The sequence below is a fragment of the Dama dama genome, chromosome 6, assembly GCF_033118175.1.
Source record: "Dama dama isolate Ldn47 chromosome 6, ASM3311817v1, whole genome shotgun sequence".
Classification (NCBI taxonomy): domain Eukaryota; kingdom Metazoa; phylum Chordata; class Mammalia; order Artiodactyla; family Cervidae; genus Dama; species Dama dama.
The window spans coordinates 26,559,536-26,577,347 of NC_083686.1; the positions used below are offsets into that span (position 1 = coordinate 26,559,536).

The following is a 17,812-nucleotide window of genomic DNA, read 5'->3' on the forward strand; positions in this document are numbered from 1 at the left end:
TGACAGGAGGTACTGGTCTACACCCTGGAGGTTGGGGACCCCTGAATTAAATGATATTTAGGAGTCCTCCTTGTTTCTAAATGATTTCAGGATTTTACTTGCCAACAGCCCCAGTCTTTAAGCATTCCATTTTTAGTCTGTCATTTTCTATCTTGAATGAAACATTTATTCTGTTTGTTGGTACTTATGAGCTACCGACTATACAGGAGGTCCTGTTCCGAGTGCCAAGGATGCAGCAATGAGCAAAATGGCCAAAGATGAGGTCACAAAGGTAATAGGAAAAAAGAGGTAGATGCCATTTACTGAGATGAGGAAGGACAAGATTTGAGGGGGTGGAAATCCTAGGTTCCATTTTGGAAGTGTCAAGTTGAAATGCCAGTTAGACATATGTTAATGAGGCAGTTAGCATGGAAGGAAGAGATCTGGGATGGAAACAAATTTGGGCATTGTTATCATTAAGCTGTTTGAAGCCAGGAAACACCCAGAGAGGAAGAGGACTGAGGAGAAAAGCTGAGAAAGTGTTGCACCTCAATGCATTGCAAAATTTATAAGGAGCTGAGAGAGCTGAAGTCAAACCAGCCTGGGAGAATGAGCAAAGGGGGCATCACATGCACTCTTGAAAAACAAAAAGAAATGCAGTTTTTTTTCCTGTCCATTCTGATTTATCTCCTAGCCAAGAATAATTTTAAATATATGAAATACACTCAAATCTTAACACTGGATTCTTTCTTCTTCCGTTCAAAGAGCTAGAATGAAAAGCATGGCTATAAGTGAATGTCCACTCCTGTTAGCTCACAAATGGTTGACACAGTCCTTCTGGGTAAAAGACTTGCTGATAAGACCTGATTGGCTCTCTGTATAAACATATTCTAGAAGCCCACGATGGTGACAAGTACATCTGTGAGATTTATTTTTTCTTTTCCTGGAGAAATAGACCAATTCACATTTTGACAAGAAACGGCATTGAATGTAAGACAAATGGGAATCCTCAATTACAATAAATTTTCTGATGCTGCACTTTTTCAAGAGCATCCTGAATTTACATTCCTCTGTCCCACAGAGATAGTTGGCAAGATAAGAAGAAAAATTAACTTAAAAAATGTAAAATCTCCTTCCTCCCCTCTTGGTTTAAGAAGGTTGTAAAATGAAGAAGTCCCTACTGGGAAGATGTCTAAAATATTAAAGTCTCAGGCTCTACTTCCTGGTCTAGGAGGAAACTTTTCTCCAGATGCTGCTGTGACCATTTGAACTCTTTGGTGCACTGGTTGTTTCCTCCTCTTTTTAGGTTGGATATCTGTGTGGGGAGGTCAATTTATAAGGATTTTTTTCCCCCTTCCTCTCTCTCTTTGTTAACACTTGTGGGACTCCTATCCCAAAATTTTAAAAAATTGAGAAGTTTAAAGTGTTAGTTGCTCAGTTGTGTTAGACTCTTTGTGACACCATGGACTGTAGCTTGCTAGGGTTCTCTGTCCCTGGAATTCTTCAGGCAAGAATACTGGAGTAAGTAGCCATTCTCTTCTCCAGGATATCTTCCTGACCCAGGGATCGAATCTGGGTCCCCTGCATTTCAGGCAGATTCTTTACCATCTGAGCCAGCAGGGAAGCCTGCATTTAGTTCCCCCCTTTTAAATCTCTTACACAGAGATTTAACTATGTATCTAACTAAAGGTTTAGAGATACAAGAAGTTATAAACATTGTAATGAGTTAATTTACCAAAAAAGCATTTCCCCAGTAATTGTATATTACCCTTAGAGTTGATTTCAGAAGAGTTGCTGATATTGATATCATTTGAAAAAAATCATTAAATATATTTTTCATGAGCATTATCAGAATAGGTAAGGGACGATTTTATGAAAATAAGTCTAATGTATTAATTGTGAAGAGTTTTAATCACACAGGCAGGACAAAGCCTGCTTGGCTGGAGAATAAGAATCATGTACAGAAAGACTAGGGCTTCCTAGGCAGGGCTAGTAGAAAACAACCTGCCTGCCAATGCAGGAGACATGAGAGACATGGGTTCGATCCCTGGGTTGGAAAGATCCCCTGGAGAAGGGCATGGCAACCCATTCCAGTATTTTTGCCTGGAGAATTCCATGGACAGAGGATCCTGGGGGGCTACAGTCCATAGCATCACAAGGAGTTAGACACGACTGAAGTGACTTAGCACATACACACAGAAGGACTAAAGAACCACACTGTTTGATCAAAGCATCCATCAAAATGGGGAAAATTCTGTATTTAAACTAGGTTATCTGGGTGTCTGCTGTATTCCTCCACTTTGGTTTGGCTCAAGAGAATCCATCACATCTCATCTAATCATTCTTATGACCCCAAAAATGTGACCACTTTCTATCTACCTGCCCATACTATCAAAGAAAGATATTCTTACTTCTGACCCCTTCTACTAACTCTTGGAATCAAAATTTGACATCCTTGACCTCCAGTAGCCCTGGTGGTTTCTTATTTAATTGGCTGTAGAATCTTTGGAATACAGTGTCTCATGAAGAGTTTGTGATATGTTACCTGCAGTGCCCATCCACTTAAAAGATTGTGCTGTGATCTGGTACATGCAGTTTTCCCATGTAATTTTGTGGAACAAACTCATTCCCAGAGAAGTGATTTGGTTCAGGGAGTGTGAGTTGGAAAAGAGCAAGTAAGAGGGGAAAAAAGCAATTAAGTTCCACCACCCCTAGTATTTGGAGTAGGAAATGGCACCCCACTCCAGTATTCTTGCCTGGGAAATCCCATGGACAAAGGAGGCTGGCAGGCTACAGTCCATGGGGTTGAAAAAGAATCAGACACGACCTAATGACTAAATAACAGCAAACAAACCTCAGTATCAACAGGAATCTTCACGGCTGTTACATTTTTAAGACCATGCCATTCACTTCTCAACAGAGAAACACAATATGTAGAACAAATCATTCTTTTGTCATAAGATTAACTTTTCCTTTTTCTTGATAAATATCTCTGGAATGGAAGGATAGACTTTACCGTCCCCTTCCCTACGTCATCAGGTCTCATGATAGGCAGAAAATGTTGGATTTCACAGCTGTTCAATTTTCAGAAAATGTGACCTTGAGGAATATTAGATGAAAGCAAACTGGAATTTTAGGTGCATTTCAAAGGAGGAAATGCTGATAAGCCTTCTCATTTCCATGCAAGAGAGAGAGAAAGGGGCTCCCATTTAGTTTTTTTTTTTTTTGGGGGGGGGGATGTGGAATGGGGAGGCCAATATGTGTGATTAATTTTTCTTCCAGGTTTTAAAGTTCCATAGAGAAATCACAGGACGTTTTCTGCTTGGTGACATGGAAGGGATTTTAAATCCAAATAATGCTGGGAATATTTAAGGGCACGCTTATTTGGCAAAGGAGGGAACTCTGTGAGCAATCAAAACAGGACTTGGCAACCCTTTCCCTGGCATGGATTTGTGTTGCTTGGATGAACCGAGGCTGATCAAATCACTGCATCCAGCAGCTGCTGATTAAGGTGCTCTCTGGTATCTTGCTCTGTATGGTGTTTATTAAAAAGGCTGGCTATGTTTAGCAGGTCATGGAAGCCAGAGGAAGTAGTGAAGTTCAGGATACAGAGCCATATAGCTTATGTTTAAAGTCAGGTGTGCTTTACAAAGTAGAAAAGACCTTTCTGGAGCCCAGTAGATCTCTCAGTAAGTCTCACTGCTTCTTTATTGGAGTGTAGTTGATTTACAGTGATGGATTAGTTTTAGTTGTATAGCAAAGTGATGAAGTTATACATATACCTATTCTTTTTCAGATTCATTTCCCATATAGGTTATTATGCAGTATTGAGTAGAGTTCCCTGAGCTATACAGTGGGTCCTTGTTCTTACTTGTTCTTTTATTTTATTGTATTAATCATGTTTTAAATTTTCTGTATTTTATGATGGAAATGGTACTGATGATTCTTTATTCTTTTGTTCATCTCCTTGCCCTCCATTCCCCTACCCCAGGCCTGTATCATGTATGTCTGCATGGCTCAGATATGCCTTAGCTTCCTCCTTTCCCCCTTGGCATCTTCTTACTTTAATCCATTCCGCGCTTTAATGTCTAATACATTGGTAAAATGCTTCACAGTTTAGTTTTCACACATACCATTTAATTTAACCTGTAAGAACCTTCTTCAACTCTCTCCCACCTCATTCAAGGGTAAAACTTCAGCCTGCTGACACTTGAGGTCTCTGACTTCCATTCACGACCATCCTTGGCTGCTCTCCTTCAGGTCTCTTCCATGTCCATTAAATCTGCCTCCCTCCTCCTGCATAAGGCTGGCATATTCCTGATGACTGAGTTTTCACTCTTGAAATTCTCCACAACTCTGTTGCTTGCTCACCATCTCCTAAAAGTGTTTCCCAGGTGGCTCAGTGGTAAAGAATCTGCCTGCCAAGGCAGGAGATGCAGGAGACTCTGGCTCGATCCCTGGGTCAGGGAAGATCCCCTTGAGGAGGAAATGGCAACCCACTCCAGTATGCTTGCCTGGAGAAGCCCATGGACAGAGGAGCCTGGCTGTAGCCCACGGGTCACAAGAAGTCCGACACGACTGAGCACGCATGCTTGCATCTCTTTAAAAAAATCTGCATTTTCCAGAATTTTTTTTTTAATTAGATAAGCTCTCTTTGTACTGCTGCAAGACTTCTCTTAGAATTGTCAAGATTTTCGAGATTCTAGAATCAACTCATTGACCAAGGACTTTATTGTCCCGTGCACTTTGCTAGGAATTTGCACACAAAGTGAACTGAAAGTTGCTCAGTCGTGTCTGACTTTTTGAGACCCCTTGAACTGGGGCCCACAAGCCTCCTCTGGCCATGGAATTCTCCAGGCAAGAATACTGGAGTGGGTTGTCATTTCCTTCTCCACGGAATCTTTCCGACCCAGGGATTGAACCTGGGTCTCCTGCATTGCAGGCAGTTTGTTTAGCAATAGCGTCACCTGGGAAGTTAAGAATTTCCTCATGTGTTCTTTTACTTGAGCCTCTCAACAGCTCTTTCAGTTCAGTTCAGTTCAGTCGCTCTGTCGTGTCCGACTCTTTGCAACCCCATGAATCGCAGCACGCCAGGCCTCCCTGTCCATCACCAACTCCCGGAGTTTACTCAAACGCATGTCCATCGAGTCGGTGATGCCATCCAGCCATCTCATCCTCTGTTGTCCCCTTCTCCTCCTGCCCCCAATCCCTCCCAGCATCAGGGTCTTTTCCAATGAGTCAACTCTTCACATGAGGTGGCCAAAGTACTGGAGTTTCAGCTTCAGCATCAGTCCTTCCAATGAACACCCAGGACTGATCTCCTTTAGGATGAACTGGTTGGATCTCCTTGCAGTCCAAGGGACTCTCAAGAGTCTTCTCCAACACCACAGTTCAAATGCATCAATTTTTGTGCACTCAGCTTTCTTCACAGTCCAACTCTCACATCCATACATGACCACTGGAAAAAACATAGCCTTGACCAGATGGACCTTTGTTGGCAAAGTAATGTCTCTGCTCTTGAATATGCTATCTAGGTTGGTCATAACTTTCCTTCCAAGGAGTAAGCATCTTTTAATTTCATGGCTGCAATCACCATCTGCAATGATTTTGGAGCCCAAAAAAATGAAGTCTGACACTGTTTCCACTGTCTCCCCATCTATTTCCCATGAGGTGATGGGACCAGATGCCATGATCTTAGTTTTCTGAATGTTAAGCTTTAAGCCAACTTTTTCACTCTCATCTTTCACTTTCATCAAGAGGCTCTTTAGTTCCTCTTCACTTTCTGCCATAAGGGTGGTATCATCTGTATATCTGAGGTTATTGATATTTCTCCCAGCAACCTTGATTCCAGCTTCTGCTTCATCTAGCCCAGTGTTTCTCATGATGTACTCTCCATATAAGTTAAATAATCAGGGTGACAATATACAGCCTTGATGGACTCCTTTTCCTATTTGGAACCAGTCTGTTGTTCCATGTCCAGTTCTAACTGTTGCTTCCTGACCTGCGTACAAGTTTCTCAAGAGGCAGGTCAGGTGGTCTGGTATTCCCATCTCTCTCAGAATTTTCCACAGTTTATTGTGATCCACACAGTCAAAGGCTTTCGCGTAGGCAATAAAGCAGAAATAGATGTTTTTCTGGAACTCTCTTGCTTTTTTGATGATCCAGCGGATATTGGCAATTTGATCTCTGGTTCCTCTGCCTTTTCCAAAACCAGCTTGAACATCTGGAAGTTCACGGTTCACATATTGCTGAAGGCTGGCTTGGAGAATTTTAAGCATTACTTTACTAGCGTGTGAGATGAGTGCAATTGTGCGGTAGTTTGAGCATTCTTTGGGGTTGCCTTTCTTAGGGATTGGAATGAAAACTGACCTTTTCCAGTCCTGTGGCCACTGTTGAGTTTTCCAAATGTGCTGGCATATTGAGTGCAGCACTTTCACAGCATCATCTTTCAGGATTTGAAATAGCTCAACTGGAATTCCATCACATCCACTAGCTTTGTTTGTAGTAATGCTTTCTAAGGCCCACTTGACTTCACATTCCCAGATGTCTGGCTCTAGGTGAGTGATCACACCATCGTGATTATCTGGGTCGCGAAGATCTTTTTTGTACAGTTCTTCTGTGTATTCTTGCCACCTCTTCTTAATATCTTCTGCTTCTGTTAGGTCCATACCATTTCTGTCCTTTATTGAGCCCATGTTTGCATGAAATGTTCCCTTGGTATATCTAATTTTCTTGAAGAGATCTCTAGTCTTTCCCATTCTATTGTTTTCCTCTATTTCTTTGAATTGATCACTGAGGAAGGCTTTCTCATCTCTCCTGGCTATTCTTTGGAACTCTGCATTCAATTGGGAATATCTTTCCTTTCCTCCTTTGCTTTTTGCTTCTCTTCTTTTCACAGCTATTTGTAATCCCTCCTCAGACAACCATTTTGCCTTTTTCATTTCTTTTCCATGGGGATGGTCTTGATCCCTGTCTCCTGTACAATGCCATGAACCTCCGTCCATAGTTCATCAGGCTCTCTGTCTATCAGATCTAGTTTCTTAAATATATTTCTCACTTCCACTGTATAGTCATAAGGGATTTGATTTAGGTCATACCTGAATGGTCTAATGGTTTCCCCTACTTTCTTCAGTTTAAGTCTGAATTTGGCAATAAGGAGTTCATGATCTGAGCCACAGTCAGCTCTGGGTCTTGTTTTTGCTGACTGTATAGAGCTTCTCCATCTTTGGCTGCAAAGAATATAATCAGTCTGATTTTGGTGTTGACCATCTGGTGATGTTCATGTGTAGAGTCTTCTCTTGTGTTGTTGGAAGAGGGTGTTTGCTATGACCAGTGCGTTCTCTTGGCAAAACTCTATTAGCCTTTGCCCTGCTTCATTCCGTACGCCAAAGCCAAATTTGTCTGTTACTCCAGGTGTTTCTTGACTTCCTACTTTTGAATTCCAGTCCCCTATAATGAAAAGGACATCTTTTTTGGGTGTTAGTTCTAAAAGGTCTTGTAGGTCTTCACAGAACCATTCAACTTCAGCTTCTTCAGCATTACTGGTTGGGGCATAAGCTTGGATTACCGTGATATTGAATGGTTTGCCTTGGAAATGAACAGAGATCATTCTGTCATTTTTGAGATTGCATCCAAGTACTGCAAGGTAGATGTTATCATCTTCAATTTCCAGATCATGGAACTGAGGCTCAGATGCTTAATTAGCTTGCCTGGACCTATATGGCTCATGTAAGGCAGAGCTGAAAACGAAACACTGATTTCCTTCCTCTTAAGCCAGTGTTTTTTCCATTGTTTCCAGTGTACCACACTGTTTACATGGTTACTATGGTTGTTTTTACTGGTTTGTTGCTTATTATTGAATTAAATTTGTTCTATCATGCCAATGTAGCTAGTTAGATAGGGTATCTCTTATTTCTTTGATGTTTTCTAATGCTTACTACAGGCCTCTGGAAAGAGGAAATACTCAATGAATGGAAGTTGATTTTCATTCGATCAATTTATTTGCCAAAATACACAGATCTTTGCCTTTGAGATATTTTGCAGTTATTTATGGGAGAAATTTCAATCAGAGTCCATTGACTGGCAGGCATGGGAGCAAATGTCTGGCACATACAAGCAGTCAGCATGACTGGTAATCAAGTCACCGACCAAAACCAGGTCAGCCAGTTCCTCTGCAATGTTCTACCCTCTGAAACTCTGTGACCTGGCATCCCAGGAATTTCCTCTGTATCCATCAGCCAGAGTCCTTTGTGAGTGTCCTTTGTGGTGACCCTGGGTGGCTATATATTTACTCATTTCACAATATTAATTAAAAGTTAAGTGGTCATTGCTATCTCTAAAAGGATTGTTTAACGTCATCAGGGTGACAGGTGCCATACCAAACCTAATGTGCAATGCCCTTCTGTAGTGACCACCATGGACTTTCTGATTTCACAGGTATCTGAGTCCTGCAAGCTGTTGGTCATACCATGACAATCGAATGTCCGACCCTGGGTCAGCTGGCTAGTTAGCTGTTTTCTCTGGGTGTGGGCAGGCGTTTGTTGTGAATCAACCCATGAAACAGCTAGTTAGCATTTTTTAGTGTTTCTCTTGACAGCCCTTGTTTATTGAAACTTTCTACAGGTAAATGATGGAGAAGTTGCTCCATATTATCCCCCGCTATTTCCTTAATTGAAAAATTAGGCATTTAAGATGCTAAAAGGTAAGAAAAAAGTCAGTATAGGGAATGAAATCCTGGATATGAAGCTTCCAGTCTTTTCCTCGTTCAGAGCAGCAAGAGCCCTCCAGGTGTCGGATGAGAGGAATAATCTCGATTCAGAGAAGCAGGACCTGTGGGTACCTCAGGCAGACGGCAGATGACTGCTGCCGGCCTGGCAGAGTGGAGCAGTCAAATGCACAGCCTGCCTGGGTTTGCGTCCCAGCTCTGCCACATGCTAGCTGCGGGATCTGGGAAAGTAACTTAGCCTCTATGTGCTGTGCTTTGTCGTTGCTCAGTCACTCAGTCGTGTCCGACTCTTTGCGGCCCCGTGGACTGCAGCACGCCAGGCCTCGCTGGCCTTCACCACCTCCCGGAGCTTGCTCAAACTCACGTCCACTGAGTCGGTGATGCCATCCAACCGCCTTGTCCTCTGTTGGCCCCTTCTCCTCCTGCCTTCAGTCTTTCCCAGCGTTGTGCTCTGCCCATCCATAAATGGTGCTTCCCTCACAAGGCTGTTATGAGCATTAAATGAGCGGATACAGCACCCCCACCCCCACCCCAATCTGCGGGCTCCGGTTAGCATCCTCAGATTCAGGCAACCACAGACCCACCCAGGCGATACCAAGGGCTGACTGTAAATGCCATTTTATATAAGGGTTCTCAGCATCTGTGGATTTGGGTATCAGCTGGGGTCCTGGAATCAGTCTCCTCAGATGCCAAGGGGTGACTCTCTATATAAAGCATATTGACCAGCATCTGGCACTCAGTAAGTGCTGTGTTTAAGTTTTAAAAAAGGAAAAGAAGAAGGCAAAAACAAACAAACAAACAAACAAACAAAAACCCTCCTCTCTTTTCAATGTCATCAGCTCCACAGCTCTGACAATCTTGCCAATCTTCCCTTCTATCGCAATTATGTTTACCCTTTAAACAGCGCTGCGGTTACTGAGAGGTCCTTTGAACAGAAATCTTAGTTAAAATCTGAAACATTCCCATCACATTCCCCAATAGCCAATCTCTAGGGCCAGTTTCTGGTCCCCAAAGCCTGACATATCCCAGTGTGGAGGGAAGGAGCGATGAGAAATTGGAGCATATTCTGCAGAAACACTGGCGACACCGGTAGGAGTGTAATTCTATTACATTTACAAATGTGCGTTTGAAGTGAGCTGATTACTGAGTCATTTCTCCTTCTCCAGTTACCACCACCCAACCAAAGAGAAGAGGCCACTTCTCTCGGTGCCCCAAACAGTACAAGCATTACTGCATTAAAGGCAGATGTCGCTTCGTGGTGGCCGAGCAGACGCCCTCCTGCGTGTAAGTGGAGCACGGCGCTTACAAGCCAAGGGGTACAGACTGGAGCTGGCTTGGGGTGGGGGGAGGTGACAGGAGCGGAAAGTCTGAGCTAACCCAGCCATCTGTCAGGTCACAGTTCTCCCTGGCCCTACCCAGCCCCCCCCCCCAAACCCCGCCCCACTTGTTTAGGGGCGGTGACCTACGGAGAAACTGACGCACACTTTCTTGCTGAAATCTGAGCATGCAGGAGTCCAGATCGCCTTCGGGGGTGGGCTCATGTTCCTCTGCTGTCTTGAGCAAGCAAAACTGTTTCTGTCTAGTGTTAAGGGTGCTTTTAAGCTCAAATAAACTCTGGTGTGGTTCAAACTCGAAGACATTCTTCTGGCATTTGTTAGGTGGTTCACTGTGAATGTAAATATGAAGGAAATTTCTGCCAAATTCAAAGCTACTTTTGCAGGTGTCAATTAAGTGCATGGAAATCAGTCCTATTTTTAGAGATCCATAAAGTCTGTTTAGTACAGCAGGAGACTGGGAGGAGAGTTCTCTTTCCAACTCTTGGTAGATTGAGTCCAAGTTTAATTTTACTCAGGCACAAACAAATTTTCTGCATATCTTAAATATTTATTTTCTGCTAAAGATGTCTTGCTAAAGTGCTGAGACCTTACCTTATAAAAGAACAAGGTGACTTTTTTTAAAGTATAATTTTGACCTACAGTTCATAGAATGCTTATGTTCTTCTGTGTAGTTGCCCCAGTATTCTTCCCCCCACCCCACTCCCACAAGTATCTCAGGACAGTGATTCCAAGCCCTGATATAATGGGGAAATTGAAGAGTTGTGGACTTCTTCAAAGTTTGATTATAATTTAATTCAATTAAGAAAATATACATAAATACTTAGAGGGGAATAAGAAAAAACCTAATGTAAGGAAATAAGGAAAATGTGCTTACATGTGTGGGAAAGATAGAGCTGATTTTTAAAGATTTTATTTATTTGCTTCCTGGCTTGGGAGAATACAATGAATTTTTAAAAGATTAATGCCTCTTAACCCAGTGCATTTCTCTTACTGGTCCCTATGTCTGTACATGTATTATTCTTTAATACTGCTGCCTTCTAGAACATACCTCAACATAATAAAAGCTATATATGACAAACCCACAGCAAGCATCACCCTCAATGGTGAAAAATTGAAAGCATTTCCCCTGAAATCAGGAACAAGGGTGCCCACTCTCACCACTACTATTCAACATAGTGTTGGAAGTTCTGGCCACAGCAATCAGAGCAGAAAAAGAAGTAAAAGGAATCCAGATAGGAAAAGAAGAAGTGAAACTCTCACTGTTTGCAGATGACATGATCCTCTACATAGAAAACCCTAAAGACTCTACCAGAAAATTACTTGAGCTAATCAATGAATATAGTAAAGTTGCAGGATATAAAATATAACACACAGAAATCCCTTGCATTCCTATATACTAACAATGAAAAAACAGAAACAGAAATTAAGGAAACAATACCATTGCAACAAAAAGAATAAAATACTTAGGAGTATATCTACCTAAAGAAACAAAAGACCTATACATAGAAAACTATAAAACACTGATGAAAGAAATCAAAGAGGACACAAACAGATGGAGAAACATACCGTGTTCATGGATTGGAAGAATCAATATTGTCAAAATGGCTATTCTACCCAAAGCAGTCTATAGATTCAATGCAATCCCTATCAAGCTACCAACGGTATTTTTCACAGAACTAGACCAAAGAATTTCACAATTTGTATGGAAATACAAAAAACCTCGAATAGCCAAAGTAATCTTGAGAAAGAAGAATGGACCTGGAGGAATCAACCTGCCTGACTTCAGACTCTACTACAAAGCCACAGTCATCAAGAGAGTATGGTACTGGCACAAAGACAGAAATATAGATCAATGGAACATAATAGAAAGCCCAGAGATAAATCCACGAACCTATGGACACCTTATCTTTGACAAAGGAGGCAAGGATATACAATGGAAAAAAGACAACCTCTTTAACAAGTGGTGCTGGGAAAGCTGGTCAACCACTTGTAAAAGAATGAAACTAGAACACTTTATAACACCATACACAAAAATAAAATGGATTAAAGATCTAAATGTAAGACCAGAAACTATAAAACTCCTAGAGGAGAACATAGGCAAAACACTCTCTGACATAAATCACAGCAAGATCCTCTATGACCCACCTCCCAGAATATTGGAAATAAAAGCAAAACTAAACAAATGGGACTTAATGAAACTTAAAAGCTTTTGCACTACAAAGGAAACTATAAGTAAGGTGAAAAGACAGCCCTCAGATTGGGAGAAAATAATAGCAAATGAAGAAACAGACAAAGGATTAATCTCAAAAATATACAATCAACTCCTGCAGCTCAATTCCAGAAAAATAAATGACCCAATCAAAAAATGGGGCAAAGAACTAAACAGACATTTCTCCTAAGAAGACATACAGATGGCTAACAAACACATGAAAAGATGCTCAACATCACTCATTATTAGAGAAATGCAAATCAAAACCACAATGAGGTACCATTACACGCCAGTCAGGATGGCTGCTATCCAAAAGTCTACAAGCAATAAATGCTGGAGAGGGTGTGGAGAAAAGGGAACCCTCTTACACTGTTGGTGGGAATGCAAACTAGTACAGCCGCTATGGAAAACAGTGTGGAGATTTCTTAAAAAGCTGGAAATAGAACTGCCATATGACCCAGCAATCCCACTTCTGGGCATACACACTGAGGAAACCAGATCTGAAAGAGACACGTGCACCCCAATGTTCATCGCAGCACTGTTTATAATAGCCAGGACATGGAAGCAACCTAGATGCCCATCAGCAGATGAATGGATAAGGAAGCTGTGGTACATATACACCATGGAATATTACTCAGCCATTAAAAAGAATTCATTTGAACCAGTCCTAATGAGATGGATGAAGCTGGAGCCCCTTATACAGAGTGAAGTAAGCCAGAAAGATAAAGAACATTACAGCATACTAACACATATATATGGAATTTAGAAAGATGGCAATGATAACCCTATATGCAAAATGGAAAAAGAGGCACAGAAATACAGAACAGACTTTTGAACTCTGTGGGAGAAGGTGAGGGTGGGATATTTCAAAAGAACAGCATGTATACTATCTATGGTGAAACAGATCACCAGCCCAGGTGGGATGCATGAGACAAGTGCTCCGGGCTGGTGCACTGGGAGGATCCGGGGGAATCGGGTGGAGAGGGAGGTGGGAGGGGGGATTGGGATGGGGAATACGTGTAAATCCATGCCTGATACATATCAATGTATGACAAAACCCACTGAAATGTTGTGAAGTGATTGGCCTCCAACTAAAAAAAAAAAAAAAAAAAAAAAATACTCCTGCCTTCTAGAATGAAAACCACAGGTGTAATCTACCTGCCTGGTCTTCCCAGGTGGCTCAGTGGTATAGAATCTACCTGTAATGCAGGAGACTAGGGTTCAATTCCTGGATTTGGAAGATCCCCTAGAGGAGGAAATGGCAACCCACTCCAGTATTCTTGCCTGGAAAATTTCATGGACAGAGGAGCCTGGCAGCCTATGGGTTACAAAGAGTTGGACAACAACTAACAGCTAAACAACAACAGAATTACCCAGCCTGTCTCCCTCAGTCAGAGGTTAAAACCCATTTCCTCCAGAGCTCCTCTGATGATGCCTTTTTTGCTTGTTTTATTTTGTTTTTCTTTTATTAGGATTATATTGAATTTACAAACTAATTCAGGGAGAGCTGACACCTTTATATGTAAAGGAAGTCATGGTCATACTTTGAACCATAAGTGTCTCTTCTTACTTGTTTCCAGAATAATCATAGCTTCTCAGTAGATTATCTGGTCTCTAGTCTCCTCTCTAATATCATCTTGAATCACTCCTCTCACTAACCTTTTTGGAGATATATATATACACATATATATGTTTTCACTGAAGTATAGTTGAATGGCTTGACTTTCCAGCCATATTTCTCACCACATTCTCAAATGTTCTTATGAAATCCTACATTCCTTTGCAGGGTTTATTAGACAAGCTATTCTCATAGTCTGGAAAGTTTATTCTTACTGAAGCTTTAAAATACAGCTCAAACATGAGCTCCTCCTGGATCCCTGCATTGATTTGAGTTGGATGTTCTTCCTCAGTGATCTCGTCACATTTCAATGAAAAGCTCTTTCTCCCTGGAGTATCACTGTTGGTTTCTCTGAACCTCCCTTCTGTGACTGAGCTCCTAGAGGGCAGGGATGATGGCTTATTCATTCTCACATTCCAGTGCCAAGCACAGGGCCTAGAATTTACTAGGTGCTCAAGAAACATCTGATGGATCAATGAACAGTCCCTCTGTCACAGTTCATCTAGTGCTGTGTCTGCGTGCATGCTAAGCTGCTTCAGTCATGTCCCACTCTTTGAGACCCTATAGATTGCAGTCTGCCAGGCTCCTCTGTCCATGGGATTCTCCCAGCAAGAATACTGAGTGGGGTTGCCATTTCCTCTTCCAGGGGCTCTTCCTGCCCCAGGGATGGAAATGGCATCTCTTACATCTCCTGCATTGGCAGATGGGTTCTTTACCACTGGGGGCTTCCCTGGTGGTTCAGACAATAAAGAGGTAAATAACTTGCCTGCAAAGCAAGAGATCCGGGTTTGATCTAGTGCTGTGCTGAATGTCAATTCCAAGGCTTTAATCTGAACCAGAAACACCTTCTTAGTGGTGAAATGGTGTAAAACCAAGGAGGGCAGTAGGGTGGTGGGAAGGAAGAACATTGGAGTCTTTGGAGTAAAATACACTTAAGATTTTGTTTCAACCAACCATGAGCAGCATTAGCAATGAGTTGTTTACCTTTGGTCATACTTTGAACCATAAGTGTTCCTGGGTGTTTAATTATCTCTAAAAGAAGATAATAATATCCTTCTTGCAAGTGTTGAAAATTAAGCAAAAGAATACCTCAAGCAAAAATATTTATTATGGTACCCAGCACAGAGTAAATGTTCCATAAATGTACTATTGAATTGAATGGGAGCTATTCAACTAGGCTTTGCCTTTTAGGTGATTTGGTGTAGCACAGATTCAGGCAAAACTGTCTTGCCACTGGCGATTATGCCATCTTGGGAAACCAGAAATTTCTCCTTTTGTTTGGGATCACGGGAGTTGTGGACTCCTGTGTTTATATAAAAAACCAAAGTGTGTGTTTCAAATAACTCAATCCCTTCTTAGTCTTCTCAGTATTCTTTTGGGGGGGAAGGGGGTGGGGATGATTTGTTTCCAGATACATAACTTTTATTTTAGATGGCACAGCTCACTTGCTGTTGTTTAGTCGTTAAGTCATGTCCGATTCTTTGCCACCCCATGGACTATAGCCAGCCAGGCTTCTCTGTCCATGGGATTTCCTAGATAAGAATACTGGAGTGGATTGCCATTTCCTTCTCCAGTGGATCTTCCCAACCTTGGGACTGAACCCTCGAACCCAAGTCTTTTGCAGGAGACAGGCGAATTCTTTACCCCTGAGCCACCTTGGAAGTCCAGTGGTTCATCCGGTAAAGAATCTGCCTGCCAGGCAGGAGCCTCAGGAAATGAGTTTGATCCCTGGGCAGTGTTACATGTGGTTGGACAACTTGGGAGCCAGACTTCCTGTGTTTGAATCCTAGCCCCCACTCACCTACTTTCTTTATATCTCAGCTTCTCCATCTTCCAAAAGGGGTTAATAATACTATTTCAAATGTTGTTATAAGGATCATTTAGTTGATACTTATAAAGTTCTTACAATAGTGCCTAGTGATTATTTCAGAACAGAGATCCCAGAGTCCTCAAGGGTCATAGCATCTTTAAATGTTATTTTTAATTTATGAGATGTTTATTAAATAAAAACTTGTTCATTTGCTCAGCATTTATTAAACATTTGCTAGCATCTTCCACCCTTTTCCTCTTCCTTTCCCACTGAAATGACCATTAGCTGACACGGTATTAATTAGATGAGCAATGAAATAACATGAGTCATTGTAACTAGCTGTGTAAGGGTTTGACCTTCTACATAGCTTCACTGGGTTGTAACTTATAGAAAGGACTGCTTACTGAGAAATTCATTTAAAGCTTGGGTGAGTAACTGAACCCAGAGCTTATAATTAGGAAAACATTCTAAAAGAGTAGCAAGTAATTGCCATGTACTTTATGGGCAAAGTTATTGTTTAAAAATGCCGTATTTAGTAAATTTGTTAAAGAAACATTCCAGCTAATTAGATGAGACTATATTTGTAGATTTTAATTATAACCTTTAAAAAACCCATTAAAACCTCCCTCCCACACTTGCAATTAAAAGTGATTCCCACCCCCCCCCCCCCAATTTCCAGTTCTATGTGCAAGAGATTTTTTGATATTTCAGATATTTCTAAGCTCTCTTCCTGTTATTTTGACCTTGCGATAAAGAGCCTAGCTATCTTGCAGGAAGCAATTTTCCCTCATACATCCTGGGGTCATTTTACAATAGATGGCCTCAGGTGGTTTTTTTCTCCTTTGCTTACATAGAGCCTCATCTTTCAACTGATGACTATGACCAAGCTAGTTTTTCTTTTCTTTTTTTTAATCATTGTAGCAGCTACAATATCATCAGTCAGGGACCTCCTTATTTGAGAAATAAGGCTGCCTTGGCTTTTTATCAGATATAGACTCTAGAGTGGCTTGGCAATAGATACCTTCTTAAACAAACAAAGACAACAAAAAATGAAATTACACAGTTTTTTTTAAGAAGCAGAGCTTCATCTTTCTGAGATTTAAACAATTATGTATACGACCAGTATCTCTTTGTGTTTGGAATGAGTCTGAGGAGAAAAAAAGAGAAGATATTTGATAGCCAAAAGTAGTGATGTTACAACATATAATTTTGGTTTTCAAATATCTTCAGACAAACTTTTTATGCATCCTTTAGGCATCTGACACAAGTCAGGGACTGCAATGGACAGTCCCCAGATTACTGAATTTTAAGTGGTGCTTGATCAAATGGTTCTGTAACTTCAGACAGGGGGCATCTGCTAAGTTGAGGTCAACTCAGGACTGTATTGATGAAGTTGATGAGAGAATGAGAGGGGGGATTGAGGCATTTGGAGAGCTTGCTGATTTCTGATTCCTTCACTTTACCATGACCATGCAGCAAAGGGGCCTTTAGAGAGCAGAGGGAAAGGTGGGGCTTCCCGATGACTCAGAGGGTCAAGAGCCTCCCTGCAACGCAGTAGGCACAGGTTTGATCCTTCGGTGGGGAAGATCCCCTGGAGGAGGAAATGGCAACCCACATCAGTATTCTTGCCTGAAAAATCCTATGGACAGAGGAGCCTGGTGGGCTACAGTCCATGGCGTTCCCAAAAGAGTCAGACACGACCTCGCTTCTAAGCACACAGGGAATGGTGCACAGATCTGAAACTGTGGCTTTAGAGAATCAGATAAAGGAAGTGGAGAGGACATCTATTGTGTTTTGAGGGGATGCAGCTGGGGAGGTGGTGAATGGAAGAGACTTACCTAATCTGCGACTCCTACAAGCATTAGAACCAGAACTGATATATGGAAGATCAAAAGAGAGTCCAGGGGGTGGGGGAAGGTATGTGGAGAGAAATCCTGTAAAATAACAGGATTTATTTTTGTACGTTTTTGTACGTTCCATGTTTGATCATATAAAACTGTATACTTTAAATATAATTTATAATAGGAGAACTCAGGCACAGTGAAACTCTTTGTATCACCCTCTGATGAAATGGGAAATCCTGGGGATTTTTGAATTCCCTGTCCAGGGATATTTAAGCACTTGAGAGTGCTGT

The 17,812-nt window shown here is 41.6% G+C and overlaps 1 protein-coding gene across 1 annotated transcript in view; it reads left to right on the plus strand.

The window, feature by feature from the left end:
- BTC (betacellulin) overlaps positions 1–17,812 on the plus strand; it is a 53,956-nt gene that overhangs the window by 26,848 nt on the left and 9,296 nt on the right. The window contains exon 3 of the mRNA XM_061145786.1: positions 9,871–9,988. Coding sequence (XP_061001769.1) covers positions 9,871–9,988 — 118 coding nt within the window. The remainder of the gene's footprint in view (positions 1–9,870; positions 9,989–17,812) is intronic.